Raw genomic sequence first — 13591 nt, 5'->3', positions numbered from 1 at the left:
CCAGTGCCTCCCAGAGCTCCCTGGTACCACCCCAGTGCCTCCCAGAGCTTCCCAGTATCACCCCAGTGCCCTCTGGGGACATCCCAGTGCCTCCCAGAGCTCCCCGGTACCACCCCAGTGCCTCCCAGAGCTTCCCAGTATCACCCCAGTGCCCTCTGGGGACATCCCAGTGCCTCCCAGAGCTCCCCGGTACCACCCCAGTGCCTCCCAGAGCTTCCCAGTATCACCCCAGTGCCCTCTGGGGACATCCCAGTGCCTCCCAGAGCTCCCCGGTACCACCCCAGTGCCTCCCAGAGCTTCCCAGTATCACCCAAGTGCCCTCTGGGGACATCCCAGTGCCTCCCAGAGCTTCCCAGTACCACCCCAGTGCCTCCCAGAGCTCTCCAGTACCACCCAAGTGCCCTCTGGGGACATCCCAGTGCCTCCCAGAGCTCTCCAGTACCACCCCAGTGCCCTCTGGGGACATCCCAGTGCCTCCCAGAGCTTCCCAGTACCACCCCAGTGCCCTCTGGGGACATCCCAGTGCCTCCCAGAGCTCTCCAGTACCACCCCAGTGCCCTCTGGGGACATCCCAGTGCCTCCCAGAGCTTCCCAGTACCACCCCAGTGCCCCCTAGGGACAGCCCAGTGCCTCCCAGAGCCCCCCAGCACTTGCTGGTGCCATCTGAAGGAGGAGACAGGAGTCAGAGCTGGAGGCACCGGGGTTTATTGGGGGGCGGGGGCCCCCCCAGGCCGGGGGCTGGCCCTAGAGCCCGTAGATGTTGTCCCTGTCCCTGCTGTCCCAGGCCACCAGCTCGTCCCGCGGGAACCAGAAGCCGATCTCCCGCTGGGCCGTCTCCACGGAGTCACTGGCATGGACCAGGTTCCTGTGAGGGGACAGGGATGGGGACAGTGCCACGGCCGAGGGCTCCCGCTGCCCGCGGCCCTACCTGGTGATGTGCACGCTGAGATCGCCTCGGATGGTCCCCACGGCGCCGCTGTCCCCAACCATGGCCCGCACACACCGCACCGCGTTGTAGCCCTCCCACACCTGCGGGACAGGGACAGCTGAGCCCCCGCCACCCCCGCCGCCCCCGCGCTGTCCCCTCACCATGGCCACCACCGGCCCCGAGGTCATGTAGGCGACGAGCGCGGGGTAGAAGGGCTTCAGCCGCAGCTGCTCGTAGTGCTGCTCCACGAGCCTCCGGTCCGCCTGAGGCAGCGGCGGTGACAGTGACACCCGGGCACTGCCCCCCGGCCACCCCCACTCTCCTCCCCGCCTGGAGCAGCGTTCCCCGCCGGGCCCGGCTACCTGGAGCAGCTTCATGGCCACCAGCTTGAAGCCGCGGCGCTCGAAGCGCCGGATGATGTCCCCCAGCAGCCGCCGCTGCACCGCGTCCGGCTTGGCCACCACCAGCGTCTTCTCCTGCAGCGCCGGGGGGGCTGCGAGGGGACCGCGGGTCACTGTCACCACCGCGGGACACGGGACCCCGCCAGACACGGCCCCGGTGGCAGCAGGAGCCCAAGCTGTCCCCGCGGCACCACGGCTTGTACTCGGCCCCCGTCCCTGTCCCCATCCCATCCCGGGGCCGTGTCCCCTGGACAAGCTGTGCCTCCCAGGCTGGCGGAGTGCCAGGGTTCGTGCCACAAAGCCCTGGTGGGTGTTGGGGACGTGTCCATGGCCAGGAAAGAGCCTTTAAGCCAGGGATGTCTCTGCCGTGTCCCGGTGCTGGGGACTCCGTCTTCTTCTCGGCCCCGGGTCCTTCCCCCTGCCCGGAGGGTCCCTGGTCACCGCCCTCCGCTGGTGGAGAGGAAAATCGAGCGCCGTGGGGCAGCAGCGGCTCGCCCCGCCGCTGGCTCTGCCACAGCTGCGCCGCGGGAGGGGACAGAAGTCCCCGAGGGACAGCGCATCCCGTCCGCTGGAGGGACAGAGGGGACAGGAAGGAGGGGAAGGGAAAGAGGACACTTCACTGCCAATCCCAGGCTTCGGGGACGCGTCCCGGGCTGCGAGGCCGGGTGGCCCCAATGCTGGCGGGGACAGAGCCGGAGGAACCGACCCCATGAGCTCACCCGCTGCCCTGGGCACTGCTGAACTGCAGGACAGCACAGGAGTCCCCCCATTCCAGTCCTGGGGACACCAAACCCCTTGGAACCTTCAGGGAGCGCCAGCTCCGGCCTCTGCCCCATCCCGGCACACGGGGCTGGGGACAGCAGACCCTGGCACCGACTCGCAAGGGAGCCGCCACCCGCCCGGGATGGAGGGACGGGCGCTGGGGGACCGCGGGCACGGAGAGGGGATGGGGCACCATGGGGACAGGATGGGAGCAGGAGCCCTGAGGGGCAGCACAGGCAGGGGACTGGGGACAGGATGGGGACAGGGTCCCCAGGGGTAGGACAGGGATGAGGGAAGGGTGCCCAGGGCAGGACAGGGACGGGGCCGGGTCTCACCGGAGCCGTAGCAGCGGGGCCCGGGGGGGCTCAGGCCCGGCCGCCCCCGCGGGAGGCTCCGGACCAGGCAGCGCCCCAGGGAGCCCATGGCGGCCCCGGCGGGTCGGACCCGGGCTCGGGCGGTCTGCGGAGGCTTCAAAGGCCCGGCCGAGCTCGGGACGGGTCAGGCTTCCGTCCCTCCCCTTAAAGCAGCCGCCGGGGCCGGGATATCCCGGGACGGAGCATCCTCCCCAGCCAGAGCATCCCAGCACGGAGCATCCTGATACGGAACATCCCGGTCTGGAATGCCAAGCCCTGCCAGGGTGGGAGCACAGCCCACAGCACCCATCCCGAGGGGAGCCAGACCCTGCCAGGAACCAAACCTGCCTCGTGCTTTGCCCTCGATTCACCAGGCAAGGAGAGGCCGGGGTAGCCCATGCCAGGCTGAGCTGGGGCACAGTGCCCCAGCCCCAGGAGCAGCCAGGGCAGTGTCCCCACTGTGGGGCACAGACCTGCCCTGGACACAGCAGGTGCTGAGGAAGGGGTGCAAGACCCTGGGGGCAGAGGAACTGCCCAGGTGGGAGCCCCTCTGGTCACTCCTCCCAGCCCCATTCCAGCCCCCAGGCTGGGAAATCACTCCTTACTGAGCTTCCTCATGAAGAGCAGCTTGGAAAAGCCTGCTTGCTTTGAGCCCGTTTCCCAAATCTGTGCTGATTTGAAGGACTGAGGAGCATCCTGAAGGCACACATGGATACAAACAGGCTGAGGGCTGGGCTTGACCCCACTCTCCTTGTTTCCTCCCTGCCTGCCCAAGGCACAGGGAGTGGGGGGACAGCTGTGGGCCCAGCTGTGCTCAGCACCATGGCAAAAAAACACCTCAGCGGCTTCCCTTGGGCAAATGGATTCAACAGGTTGTGGAAAAGAGACTTTCTGCCCCCAAACAGGGGCTGGAGAAAGGCCCCTCTCCACGGTTTGCCAGGCCAATGGGGATGGGACAGATGGGTGGCAAAGTGGAAAGAGGTTTTAGGACAAGGGGTGGCAGACTGGAACCTGGGCTTTGGCCACCTGGCAGCTGCTTGGCATTGGCCAAGGGAAAAACTTCTACTTTCACCCTCTGTCAAGCCAAGAAGGAAAAGCAGCATGAGCCTGCAGAGCTGTGCTGGGATGAAATCCCTTCAGCCCGGCTCCAAAGCGAGCCACAGCCAGAGAACCAGTGAGGAGGTGGCTGCCAGCTTCCAGTGCCCCCCACTGCAGCTCAGGGCAGGGCAGAGCTGCTGCGAGTGCCCAGGAGCAGGGCCAGGCTCCAGGGCCAGGCCTGGACTCTGCACCAGCTCTTCCCACACCCAAGTCCCAGCAGGAACAACGAGGACTCCAAGCTTTATGCAGAGACAGTGGCACGGAGTTATTCCGGGTATGGCTGGCAGGGAGCTGGGCACAGATCATCACTCACCTTCCTCCCCTCTTCCCTCACCCCTCTGGAGGCAGCTCAGCCCTCACCTGCAGGGGCTGGAGCAGGTGAGGCACATCCTGGGCATTTGGACTCTGCTTCAGGGCAGGGAGCCCAAACATCCACCTGGTGCCAGCTCAGAGCCCGGATGCAGGGCTCTTGCAGAGATGATCCAACAGCCTCTGTCCCATCCCAGTGACAAACGTGCACAGGGAAGGGGTTTGTCCACAGAACTGAACAGGAGGCACCATGGACTCAGTGCTGCCATGCTCCAGCTCCCCCGACACCTCCCAGCTGTGCAGGTGCAGCCACAGCACATCCACATCTCCAGATGTTCCTAGGAGAACATCTCCAGCTGTGCTCCCTGCCCAGGGACTGGTGCTGTTCCCACCACTGCAGCTGCCCACTGAACCATGGGGAACTGAGACTGATTCCATGGGATCGTGGAATGGTTTGGGTTGGAAAGGACCTCAAAGCCCATCCAGTTCCATCCCCCGCCATGGGCAGGGACACCTCCCACTGGCCCAGGCTGCTCCAAGCCCCATCCAGCCTGGCCTTGGACACTGCCAGAGATCCAGGGGCAGCCACAGCTGCTCTGGGCACCCTGTGCCAGGGCCTGCCCACCCTCCCAGGGAACAATTCCTTCCCAATATCCCATCCAGCCCTGCCCTCATTCAGCCTAAGGCCATTCCCCTCCAGGTCCCTCCACGCCCCTGTGAGAAGTTCCTCTCAAATTGAATCTATTAAATATAAAAATGAAGACTGATTTAATGCTGCTTCCTGACCAGGGAGGAAAGAAACCCTTCCCAGCTGCACGATCAGAGATTCACAACCCCACACAGTCTGGTCCTGCCTGACCGCTGTCTGGGATTTTACCACACAGATGCCACTACTGGTCACTGGCCAGTGGGTGAACTTCAGCTCCAGGCCCACTGGGAATGTGGGATTTCTTCCTGCAGGCACTTCATGATTGATTCAGACCAGAGTCCTGGAGGGAATGAAGGGATCACCACAACATGTGACAGAAAACACAGCAGGAAAACAACAAGGAGACAGTAGAGGAAGAAGCCACGAAGCCACCACCAATCTGCACCTTCCAGGAGCTGCTGGAATAGTTGGGATCCTTGCTGGCTGCTCCTCATTCCTGATCCTGGGAAAAGCTGTGCATCACTGCTTGTTCATTTACAGAACGACTTAGAGGGAAAGTAACCCAGCCCCAAGGTATTTAAAACAACAAAGTAAGCACTTTATTCCCATTAAGCATGTTGTTTTAGTATCACAATGGAATGATGAGAAAACGTTTAAAAAAAACCCCAAAAAAAGTCTCTAAATCCCCGCCAACATCGGGGAGGTTTTCAAGGCAATTTAAAAACAAAGGGAGTGACAGAAGTGCCAAACCAGTCCCAACGTCGGGAGACTCCTCCCCCGAGAGCTGGGCAGGGCAGGAAGGTGGAATGACACGAAGGTACGAATGTCTGAAGTGGTCTTTGGCGCTTCTGCCTCGCGTCTGATACGGACATGATCTCTCCAGACACCTCCAGATGCAACAAAGTGCTACAGGAGCAGAGGGAAAGCCCCGGGAGAGGGATTTCCCAACAGTCGGGATGCCCCGGGGGTGGGCATTAAGACACATCCTGCCGGCTCCAGCTGCGGCCTCGGGCTGGGGAGGGAGAACTCAAAGGAAGCGGTGGTGGAGCGTGGTGAATCCAGGCCGTGGGCACGGGCAGGACCCCGGCGTGCAGCGCTGGCACGGCCCGGGAGGAGGGCGGCGGTGGCGAACACGGATCCGTTCCCTGGGGAATGGCAGAGTCCAGTGCAGTCACTACAACTTCACAGTGCCGGGGGGCAGGCTGTCGTTGCACAGTCTGTAATAGCGCAGGTCGTTCACCAGCCTGTGCACGTTCTGCGTGAACGAGGGCAGGTCCTGCAAGGGAGAGAACCACTGTGAACCAGGGCAGGTCCTGCAAGGCACGAAACAACTGCTGGGAATGGGCTGACAGCAGGCAACAGAGAGGGACCGAGAGGGGCAAACACGCAGCGGGTGCTCCCACAGGAACTGATCCATCCTGACCCAGGCTGAGCCCAGGGAACTCCAGCTGCTGGAGCAGAGATGGTTTCAGAGCTGCCTGCAGGGATCCAGGCTCTGCCCACACCTCCGGCTCCTCATTGTGCAGCGAGGCCCGAGAGGAATGGTCATGGAATCCCAGCCTGGGCTGGGCTGGGAAGGACCTCAAAGCCCATCCAGTGCCACCCCCTGCCATGGGCAGGGACACCTCCCACTGGCCCAGGCTGCTCCAAGCCCCATCCAACCTGGCCTTGGACACTGCCAGGGATCCAGGGGCAGCCACAGCTGCTCTGGGCACCCTGTGCCAGGGCCTGCCCACCCTCCCAGGGAACAATTCCTGCCCAATATTCCATCCAGCCCTGCCCTCTGGCAGAGGGAAGCCATTCCCTGTGTCCTGTCCCTCCATGCCTTGTCCCCAGTCCCTCTGCAGCTCTCCTGGAGCCCCTTTAGGCCCTGCAAGGGGCTCTGAGATCTCCCTGGATCCCTCTCTTCACCACGCTGGACATCCCCAGCTCTCCCAGCCTGGCTCCATGCAGCAGGAATTCCTTGCTGCCCTCCTGCCAAGGCTCCTGGGTGTCACACACTCCCTGACAAGGGCTGATATTCCTGAAGAGCAGTTGCCTTCTAGGGCCAAAGAAATTCTCCCAGGCTTCCACTCCCACCCTCACCCTTGGTCTCAAAACCCCATCCCCTCCCTCAGGACAGGGAGCACTCAATGCCAAATTACCCTCAGTAAATGGAAGCCACAACCTGCTGCTCTGCCGTGATATTCCACACATTTCCTTCCCACACACACACGGGGTTTGCAGGAGTTGTGAGCCTTTGCAGGGACTCTGCTGTCATCCTTAACCCTCAAACATCTGGCAAGGACCTGAGCGTCCCACTCTGGAACACGTCAGCCTATCCCAATGAAAACTTCCTCCAGGAAACATTCCCTAACTCCCAGAGCATCCTGCACCTGAGGGATGAGATGGCAGCTCTGCTCCCTGCAGTGAGAAATCCTTGGCTGGGGATTGCTGAGCGTGGAAGCCTTGGGAACAAAAGGTTCTGCCTGGAGACATTCCCAGCTGCCCTCCAGCACGTTCTGTGCATCCCGGGAATCCTGCTCTGCTGCAGCCCCCCTCCTTACCCTGTCCATTTTGAAATTCCTCCCCAGCACGTTCTTCTGGTTGGAGTCCACGCCGTCGCAGCTGGCCAGGAACTCGGGCAGGAAGGCGGAGTAGAAGCCGTCGAAGTCCACCGAGGCCATGTTGTAGGTGGCGATGCCGATCTCCTCCTGCAGCAGGTCGTGGGACTTGTGCACCAGCACCTGCAGCAGCACGTTCACAAACTGGAACAGCATCGTGGTCCTGAAGATCTTCTGCACAGGGAGAGGGGCACGGGGTTAGGGGACTCCACTCCTCTCACAGGAGGACAAATCCAGCAAGGACAGAGCAGCCATGGCTTCGGCAGCGTCGCCAACTCTGGTGAGCACTGAGATGATTTTCTAAGCCAAGCCACATCAAAAATGGCTAAAATAAGCTCAATTAGTATCAGCTTGAAAGTTAACATTGAGTTTGGCCACGCTTACCTCATGGTTTGGGGCTTCAGGGAGAGCTCAGAGCCCCTTGCAGGGCCTAAAGGGGCTCCAAGAGAGCTGGAAAGGGACTGGGGACAAGGCATGGAGGGACAGGACACAGGGAATGGCTTCCCAGTGCCAGAGGGCAGGGCTGGATGGGATATTGGGAAGGAATTGTTCCCTGGGAGGGTGGGCAGGCCCTGGCACAGGGTGCCCAGAGCAGCTGTGGCTGCCCCTGGATCCCTGGCAGTGCCCAAGGCCAGGCTGGACATTGGGGCTTGGAGCAGCCTGGGACAGTGGGAGGTGTCCCTGCCATGGCAGGGGTAAAAGTAAATTAGCTTTACAGTCCCTTCCAGCCCAAACCATTCCAGGATTCCATGCTCTGACCCAAGTTTTACAAAGGCACCAGCATCAAGTCCCACTCCAATTCCAGCCAGGTTCTGGAATTCCCTGCACAGGGCTCCTGGGAGCCAGGGAATATGGCAAGTGCCTGGAAGTCTGCCCCAGGCACCTGGAACACAAAGTGCTGCCCTTCAGGTGTGGATACAGATGAGAAACTGAAAGCTCTGCTTTCCCAGGCTGAGCAGATTCCCTGGATTCCAGATTTAACCCTTCCTGGCAGCAGCTAACTGTGGGTAGGTTACAGGGCCTGGAGGACAGGTCCAAAGAGAGGTGGAGACTCGCACGTGGCAGTGCCCTGGGAATACCAGATACCTGCTGCTGCCCAGGTGGGAATGCTGGAGGCACTCACTGTCCCACTGATGATCCCAGCTCCCACTTCCCCAGACAAACCTCACTCCCACTGTGTGTTCTCACTGTCAGAGGAGGGAACACATCCAGGCTTTGCTGGGAGCTGGGATCCCTCCCATTCCCAGCTCCCAGTATCAAGGGCTGGCAGCTCCATTCCAACCTCCCGGAGCACGGCAACCACCCAAAGGCTGTGGCACAAAACCCCCAAATCCTGACCTGGGTTTCTGAGTAGCTTAAAAGCAGTCCCAGGACACCTCTTCCCATGCACAGAGAGCTCAGGCAGGACCCACCTTGTGGTACAGCTTCTGCTTTGTGTTCAGAGTCTCCAGGTAGAAGAGGTTCTGCTTGAACAGGTGAATGTCAGGCTGCAGGAAGGACTGGCCAAATGCCTGGGGACAAAGCACAGATGGAGGAAGGGGATGGAGACCACCACAAACATCAGACCTGCCAGGCAAAACAGCAGCATTTTCACCCTGGCACCAGGACAAACCCCTGGGAGCCTCAGTGCAGCAAGCTATCAAGAGACAGGCAGCTGTTCAAATCAACTGTGCTGCCACCAGACCCATGGGAATGGGGTTTTGGTGGGAACATGGGCATAGCCCTGCTGAGCTGGGCCCACTGGGAACAGGCAGGCCAAGCTGGCACTGGAGAGGGCCAGGGATGCTGAGCCCAGCTCCCTGGGCAGGCAGTGTGCTCAGGAAGGGCAGGGCTGTTCCTCAGAGATGTCACCTGAGGCACCAAGGCATGGGGGAACAGACCAGGACACACCCCAGGGTGGGCCCTCAGTCCCAGTCAGGACCCAAGCAGATGTCACTGCCCTGGATTAGGATTTGGAGATGGGCCCTGGGAGCCTGTGAAGAGCCCAGAACAGAATCTGCTGGACCCTGACCTGGCCTGGCAGGGCTGCACAGTGTGTGGTCAAGCACCTTTTCCACCCTGAACACCTCCGAAACACTGTACAGGGCATGCAGGCAGGTGAGGTCAGCTGTGCACAGAGACAGGCAGCAGGATTTTAACAGCTCCTCTTCAAGGCATTGTGAACAGAAGAGTTTATTCACCCACATGACCCATTTATTGTCAAATGGACAAGAACAATGCAGATCCCAGCAAGACTGAGCCAGTTCTGGCCTTAGATCTCAGGTGGAAACCAGCACACAAGCTATTCAGGTCCCCCACACAAAGCACTGGCTGTGGGAACACTTAGAGAACATTAAATAAGAGTTTTCTATCAGAGCAGCAGGAGCCAAGGAGTAAAACAAGCAGTGCAGGATTGCCACGCAGCCTGAACTGGGATGATGATACAAAAATCTTCCAGAAGGAGGCATTCTGGTGAGTTTGGAAGTGTTCCACAGCTACAAGTGAAAGAGATGCTTGGACAGCCCTGCACAGGGCCCAGCCTGAGCTTCATTCACACCAAAAGGTGGCAGGAGAAGGGCAGGCCAGAGAGAAACATGACACAGTTCATGTCAGTGCAAGAGCTCCCTCTCCACATGTGCACCAGAGGGGACCCAGCTTCTCCAGGCTCTCCACGATGGGGCAACTCTCCCAAAGGTCTCCTGCAGTCTAAGGTGATCTAGGAATTGCAAGGGAGCTCATCTGGCCAGCTCTGACCAAAGCAACACACGGAACACAGTCTGTTAGTCTTAAAAAATTCCAACTTCCCCACCTGAGGAGGTTGGTGCTGGCTCTGTGCACACTCTGTCCCTGCCTGCCAGTGCCTCAAGGGGCTCCAGGAGAGCTGGAGAGGGACTTGGGACAAGGGTGGAGGGACAGGACACAGGGAATGGCTTCCCACTGCCAGAGGGCAGGGTTAGATGGGATCTTGGGAAGGAATTGTTCCCTGGGAGGGTGGGCAGGCCCTGGCACAGGGTGCCCAGAGCAGCTGGGGCTGCCCCTGGATCCCTGGCAGTGCCCAAGGCCAGGCTGGATGGGGCCTGGAGCAGGCTGGGACAGTGGAAGGTGTCCCTGCCCATGGCAGGGGGTGGAATGGGATGGGCTTTCAGGTCTCCTGAACCCAAACCACTCCATGATTCTGTATTTCCCAGGGCAAAGCCTGTCAGGTGTTACCCCACTGACCCTTCCCTACCAGGTCCTGTGGAACAGCACACAAGAAGTCCATGGAAGCCAAAAGACACTCAGGAACATTTCCTGCACTGACAGCTTTCCCCAGTGCCAACCACAACACTCAGAGTTAACTGGGTCAGTGGCAGTAATGTATTTTTATTGCAGGATGAGGCTTGCAAAGGAATTAACATTCCTTCCTCATGCCTGCATGGCTCTGTGCCTTGTGAGCTCAGCAGCTGGGTCACTCCTCAGCAACTTTCATCTGCAGCAGTTCCTGGAAGCAAAACCTCACTCAAGACACATCTAAACTCATCACCCACATGTGCCCATGTGGGACCCTCACAAGAACAGAGACATTGAGGGGCTGGAGCGGGTGCAGGGAAGGGAACAGAGCTGGGGAGGAGCTGGAGCCCCCAGGAGCGGCTGAGGGAGCCTGGGAAAGGGGCTCAGCCTGGAGCAAAGGAGGCTCAGGGGGGACCTTGTGGCTCTGCACAAGTCCCTGACAGGAGGGGGCAGCCGGGGAGTCGGGCTGTGCTGCCAGGGAACAGGGACAGGAGGAGAGGGAACGGCCTCAGGCTGGGCCAGGGGAGGTTTAGGTTGGATATTGGGGAAATTCCTTCATGGGAAGGGTGGTCAGGCACTGGCACAGCTGCCCAGGGCAGTGCTGGGGTCACCATCCCTGGAGGGATTTAAAAGTGGATGTGGCACTTGGGGACACGGGTCAGTGGTGGCCTTGGCAGTGCTGGGGAATGGTTGAACTCAATCTCAGAGAGCTTTTCCAACCCTGGTGCTTCTGTGATTTTTTACTGCAGTGCCCCAAGCAGTGTGTGCTCCCCTGCAGGAAAGGTTCTGGGGAATGGATGAGTTACCTGCATGATGGCACTGAACTGGGCTTCGTTCTCCATCTGCTCCTCTGCCACTCCCCTCTGGACACTGGCCAGCACGCTGGATTTGAAGAAGTACCTCCAGTTGTGGTGCAGGACCCGGAAGAGCAGCTCAAACAGCTCTGCTTTCACATCAGGGGATGAGCGCTGGCAGCACAGGGGGACAGAGCTCAGAGCAGGCTCCTCTGCTGGATCCCACCCCAATCCTGGATCCCACCAACCCAGGGCTTTGCACCAAAGCCTTTCTCCTAAGGGAGCACCAAACCCAGCAGGTGTAGGATCATGCTGAAAACACATCAATCCTCCACCCACACTGCTTCCAATCCCACTGACCAGTCCTCCACAGCGTGCTTTCCCTCCACAGGGATTGACACACGCAGCTCTTGAAAGCCAAAGCTTCACTGCTGCCACCCCCCCAGCAATGCCTTCCCTTCCCATTCCCATTCCCAGCCCTGGGAGAGCAGCCCTACCTCTGCAATGATGGGATACACCTGCTCCATGCACAGCGAGATCACACTGGGCAGGAAGGGTTTGAACACCTGGCCTGGCTCCTGCACCACCACCTGCAGGATCTTCAGGAACTTTTCCACCACCCTGCAGCCGGTGCTGCCCTCGTGGAGGATGCTCTCTGCCAGCTGCTCCCTGGGACACAAACAGGCATTAGGAAGATTCCCAGAGATCTGTAGGCTTCCCTGGTTTACTGGAAAACAGGTGATGCCTCTAAAATGCTCAGTTAATACAGGCCAAGCACATGAAGCCACAGAAAGGAGGGAGGTTGCCACTGAGGGTTGGCAGATCCCCCTCTGCAACAGAAGATGAGTGAAGGGACACCCTCAGACCTTAGGCAGGACCTAAGAGGGAATATGAGAGCCCAGTTCAACACCCCACACTGCCAGAAAGTCCATGGGAGAGCTGGAATTGCACAGTGGCAGGTATGACTGATGAGCACGCACTGGAGCTCTCCAGACTTGGAAGTGTTTTCCTCAGATTCAGCCCTGGGACATGACAAAAGTCTGGCCACAAAGGCTGGAAACAGCCCACTTTAGGGACAGGGACCCACTGGCTGAGCAGCTCCTGAGATAAACCATCCTGAGGGGTGAGAAACAAATGTTGGGCAGTACCTGGTGAACATGTTCAGGAAGGTCTGTATGATCTGCTCAGTGAAAGGCACTCCCATCTGCACCCTCAGGCCTTGGAACAGGGTGAGGAAAAAGCTCAGCATCTCATCTGTCACATCTAAGAGAAGAGAAAAGCAAAAAGAACGTGTTAAAGAAACATCCAAGTGCATCAATCAGTGTTTTATGTTTCAGTCTTTTATGTAAGTCTCAAGTTTGCTCCTCCTGTTCAGGGAACCCCATTTGCTCTTGGGAATTTACCAGCAGGGTTGTCTGAGAAACTGAAACCATCAGCTGGTTACTACAGGGCTTCAGGATTGTTCATACCCTTCCAAAAGCTGCCAGGGATGACAAGCACAGGCAGCACCAACCCCTCAGAACAACCACAACCCTGCCAGCAAGGCCTCAGCGAGCTCTGCCTGCACGCAGTGCTGAGACAAAGCTCACGGGAGCTCCAGGCCCATCTCCAGTTCTCGCTGCTTGTACAGGGTTAACAGGAAACACCAGGAAATCCAACACATCCACACAGCTCGGGGTGGAGGAGACAGAATCCAGCTTGGTTTTTTGGCAGAAACTGAGAAGAGCCTTCTGTCTTCAGAAGGGAAGCACGTGGTGATTGCAGTGATTAGCACCCAGCTAATCCTTCATCCATCCCAATAAACACTGGATAACCAAGCTGGAGCTGCTCAACTCCTCCCTCATCACACAGCCTTTGGTAGCCAAAAAATTGCAGTTGATGAGGCTGCCAGCCTGTTCTGGAGACAGCAGCTCCCTGGAGTCACAGCACCCTTTGCCTCTGCCTTGGATCCTCTCTGCATTTCACCCCTTTTGTCTCCCCTCAGCCCCTCCACTGAGAAAATCCCACCCAGCTCCAAATGGGACACGAGGAAGCACCCTGATGTGACACAAAATACAAGCTGCTGGCCAGAAGGCTGCCAAGTGAGAGTCCTGGTTCCATCTCAGGGAAAAAAATCCCCAAATCGCACACCATCTGACCTAATCTGACAACATCTATCCCTCTTTGTCTTCAAGCTTCTGCAGAGAATGTAAATGGCAAATACAACCAGAGAGGGTATTTGAAAGCATTTTTTTTGTGCTCAGGACCAGCTCCTCTTTGAAACTGTGACAGTCCTGCCTGGATCCTGGCTGGCAGGGATGTCCCTTCCCTGCTGTGGCTCAGCCCAGCTCTCCCAGCACACCCAGGCACAGACAACCCACACACTCCACACCCACACCACGGCTCTGTGCTGCTGTTCTGGGTGTTATCAGGAGCTCAGAAAGCTACTCACAGCATGGCCCCTGG

At 59.2% G+C, this 13591-nt stretch overlaps 2 protein-coding genes across 12 annotated transcripts in view; both read right to left on the bottom strand.

The window, feature by feature from the left end:
- Window positions 1-689: 689 nt before the first annotated feature.
- LOC120410789 (nucleoside diphosphate kinase, mitochondrial-like) lies at window positions 690-2560 on the bottom strand. Of its 9 annotated transcripts, XM_039560188.1 has the most exons (6): window positions 2427-2509; window positions 2049-2106; window positions 1291-1897; window positions 1090-1191; window positions 929-1029; window positions 690-865 (listed from the first exon to the last, which is right to left on the bottom strand). In XM_039560188.1, the coding sequence occupies exons 3-6, from the start codon at window positions 1558-1560 to the stop codon at window positions 745-747; spliced, it is 594 nt and encodes a 197-aa protein (XP_039416122.1). In that variant the 5' UTR covers window positions 1561-1897; window positions 2049-2106; window positions 2427-2509; the 3' UTR covers window positions 690-744. The 9 variants fall into 9 exon arrangements, with proteins under 9 accessions (XP_039416122.1, XP_039416125.1, XP_039416118.1 ...); XM_039560191.1 differs by lacking the exon at window positions 2049-2106 and having other exon boundaries at window positions 1291-1421; window positions 2427-2560; XM_039560184.1 differs by having other exon boundaries at window positions 2049-2517.
- Window positions 2561-5074: 2514 nt separating this feature from the next.
- Window positions 5075-13591, bottom strand: part of XPO6 (exportin 6) — a 56595-nt gene continuing 48078 nt past the window's right edge. For all 3 annotated transcript variants that reach the window (XM_039560351.1, XM_010392114.3, XM_010392115.2), the window contains 6 exons: window positions 12295-12409; window positions 11644-11815; window positions 11159-11320; window positions 8516-8614; window positions 7047-7277; window positions 5075-5776 (listed from right to left, as the gene is read on the bottom strand). In XM_039560351.1, the coding sequence (XP_039416285.1) occupies window positions 5675-5776; window positions 7047-7277; window positions 8516-8614; window positions 11159-11320; window positions 11644-11815; window positions 12295-12409 (881 nt within the window). In that variant the 3' untranslated portion in view covers window positions 5075-5674. The remainder of the gene's footprint in view (window positions 5777-7046; window positions 7278-8515; window positions 8615-11158; window positions 11321-11643; window positions 11816-12294; window positions 12410-13591) is intronic.

This window comes from Corvus cornix, chromosome 14 (assembly GCF_000738735.6).
Source record: "Corvus cornix cornix isolate S_Up_H32 chromosome 14, ASM73873v5, whole genome shotgun sequence".
Taxonomy (NCBI): domain Eukaryota; kingdom Metazoa; phylum Chordata; class Aves; order Passeriformes; family Corvidae; genus Corvus; species Corvus cornix.
This window is presented reverse-complemented; position numbering and strand designations above follow the sequence as displayed.

What these genes read in the sequence shown, in the direction of transcription:
- LOC120410789 (XM_039560183.1), bottom strand. Translation starts at nt 1,560, where the DNA reads ATGGGATGGGGACAGGGACGGGGGCCGAGTACAAGCCGTGGTGCCGCG. An exon ending in CGGGGCCGGTGGTGGCCATG is followed by an intron (nt 1,030 to 1,089) that starts GTGAGGGGACAG and finishes CCTGTCCCGCAG; the next exon opens with GTGTGGGAGGGCTACAACGC. An exon ending in CTCAGCGTGCACATCACCAG is followed by an intron (nt 866 to 928) that starts GTAGGGCCGCGG and finishes GTCCCCTCACAG; the next exon opens with GAACCTGGTCCATGCCAGTG.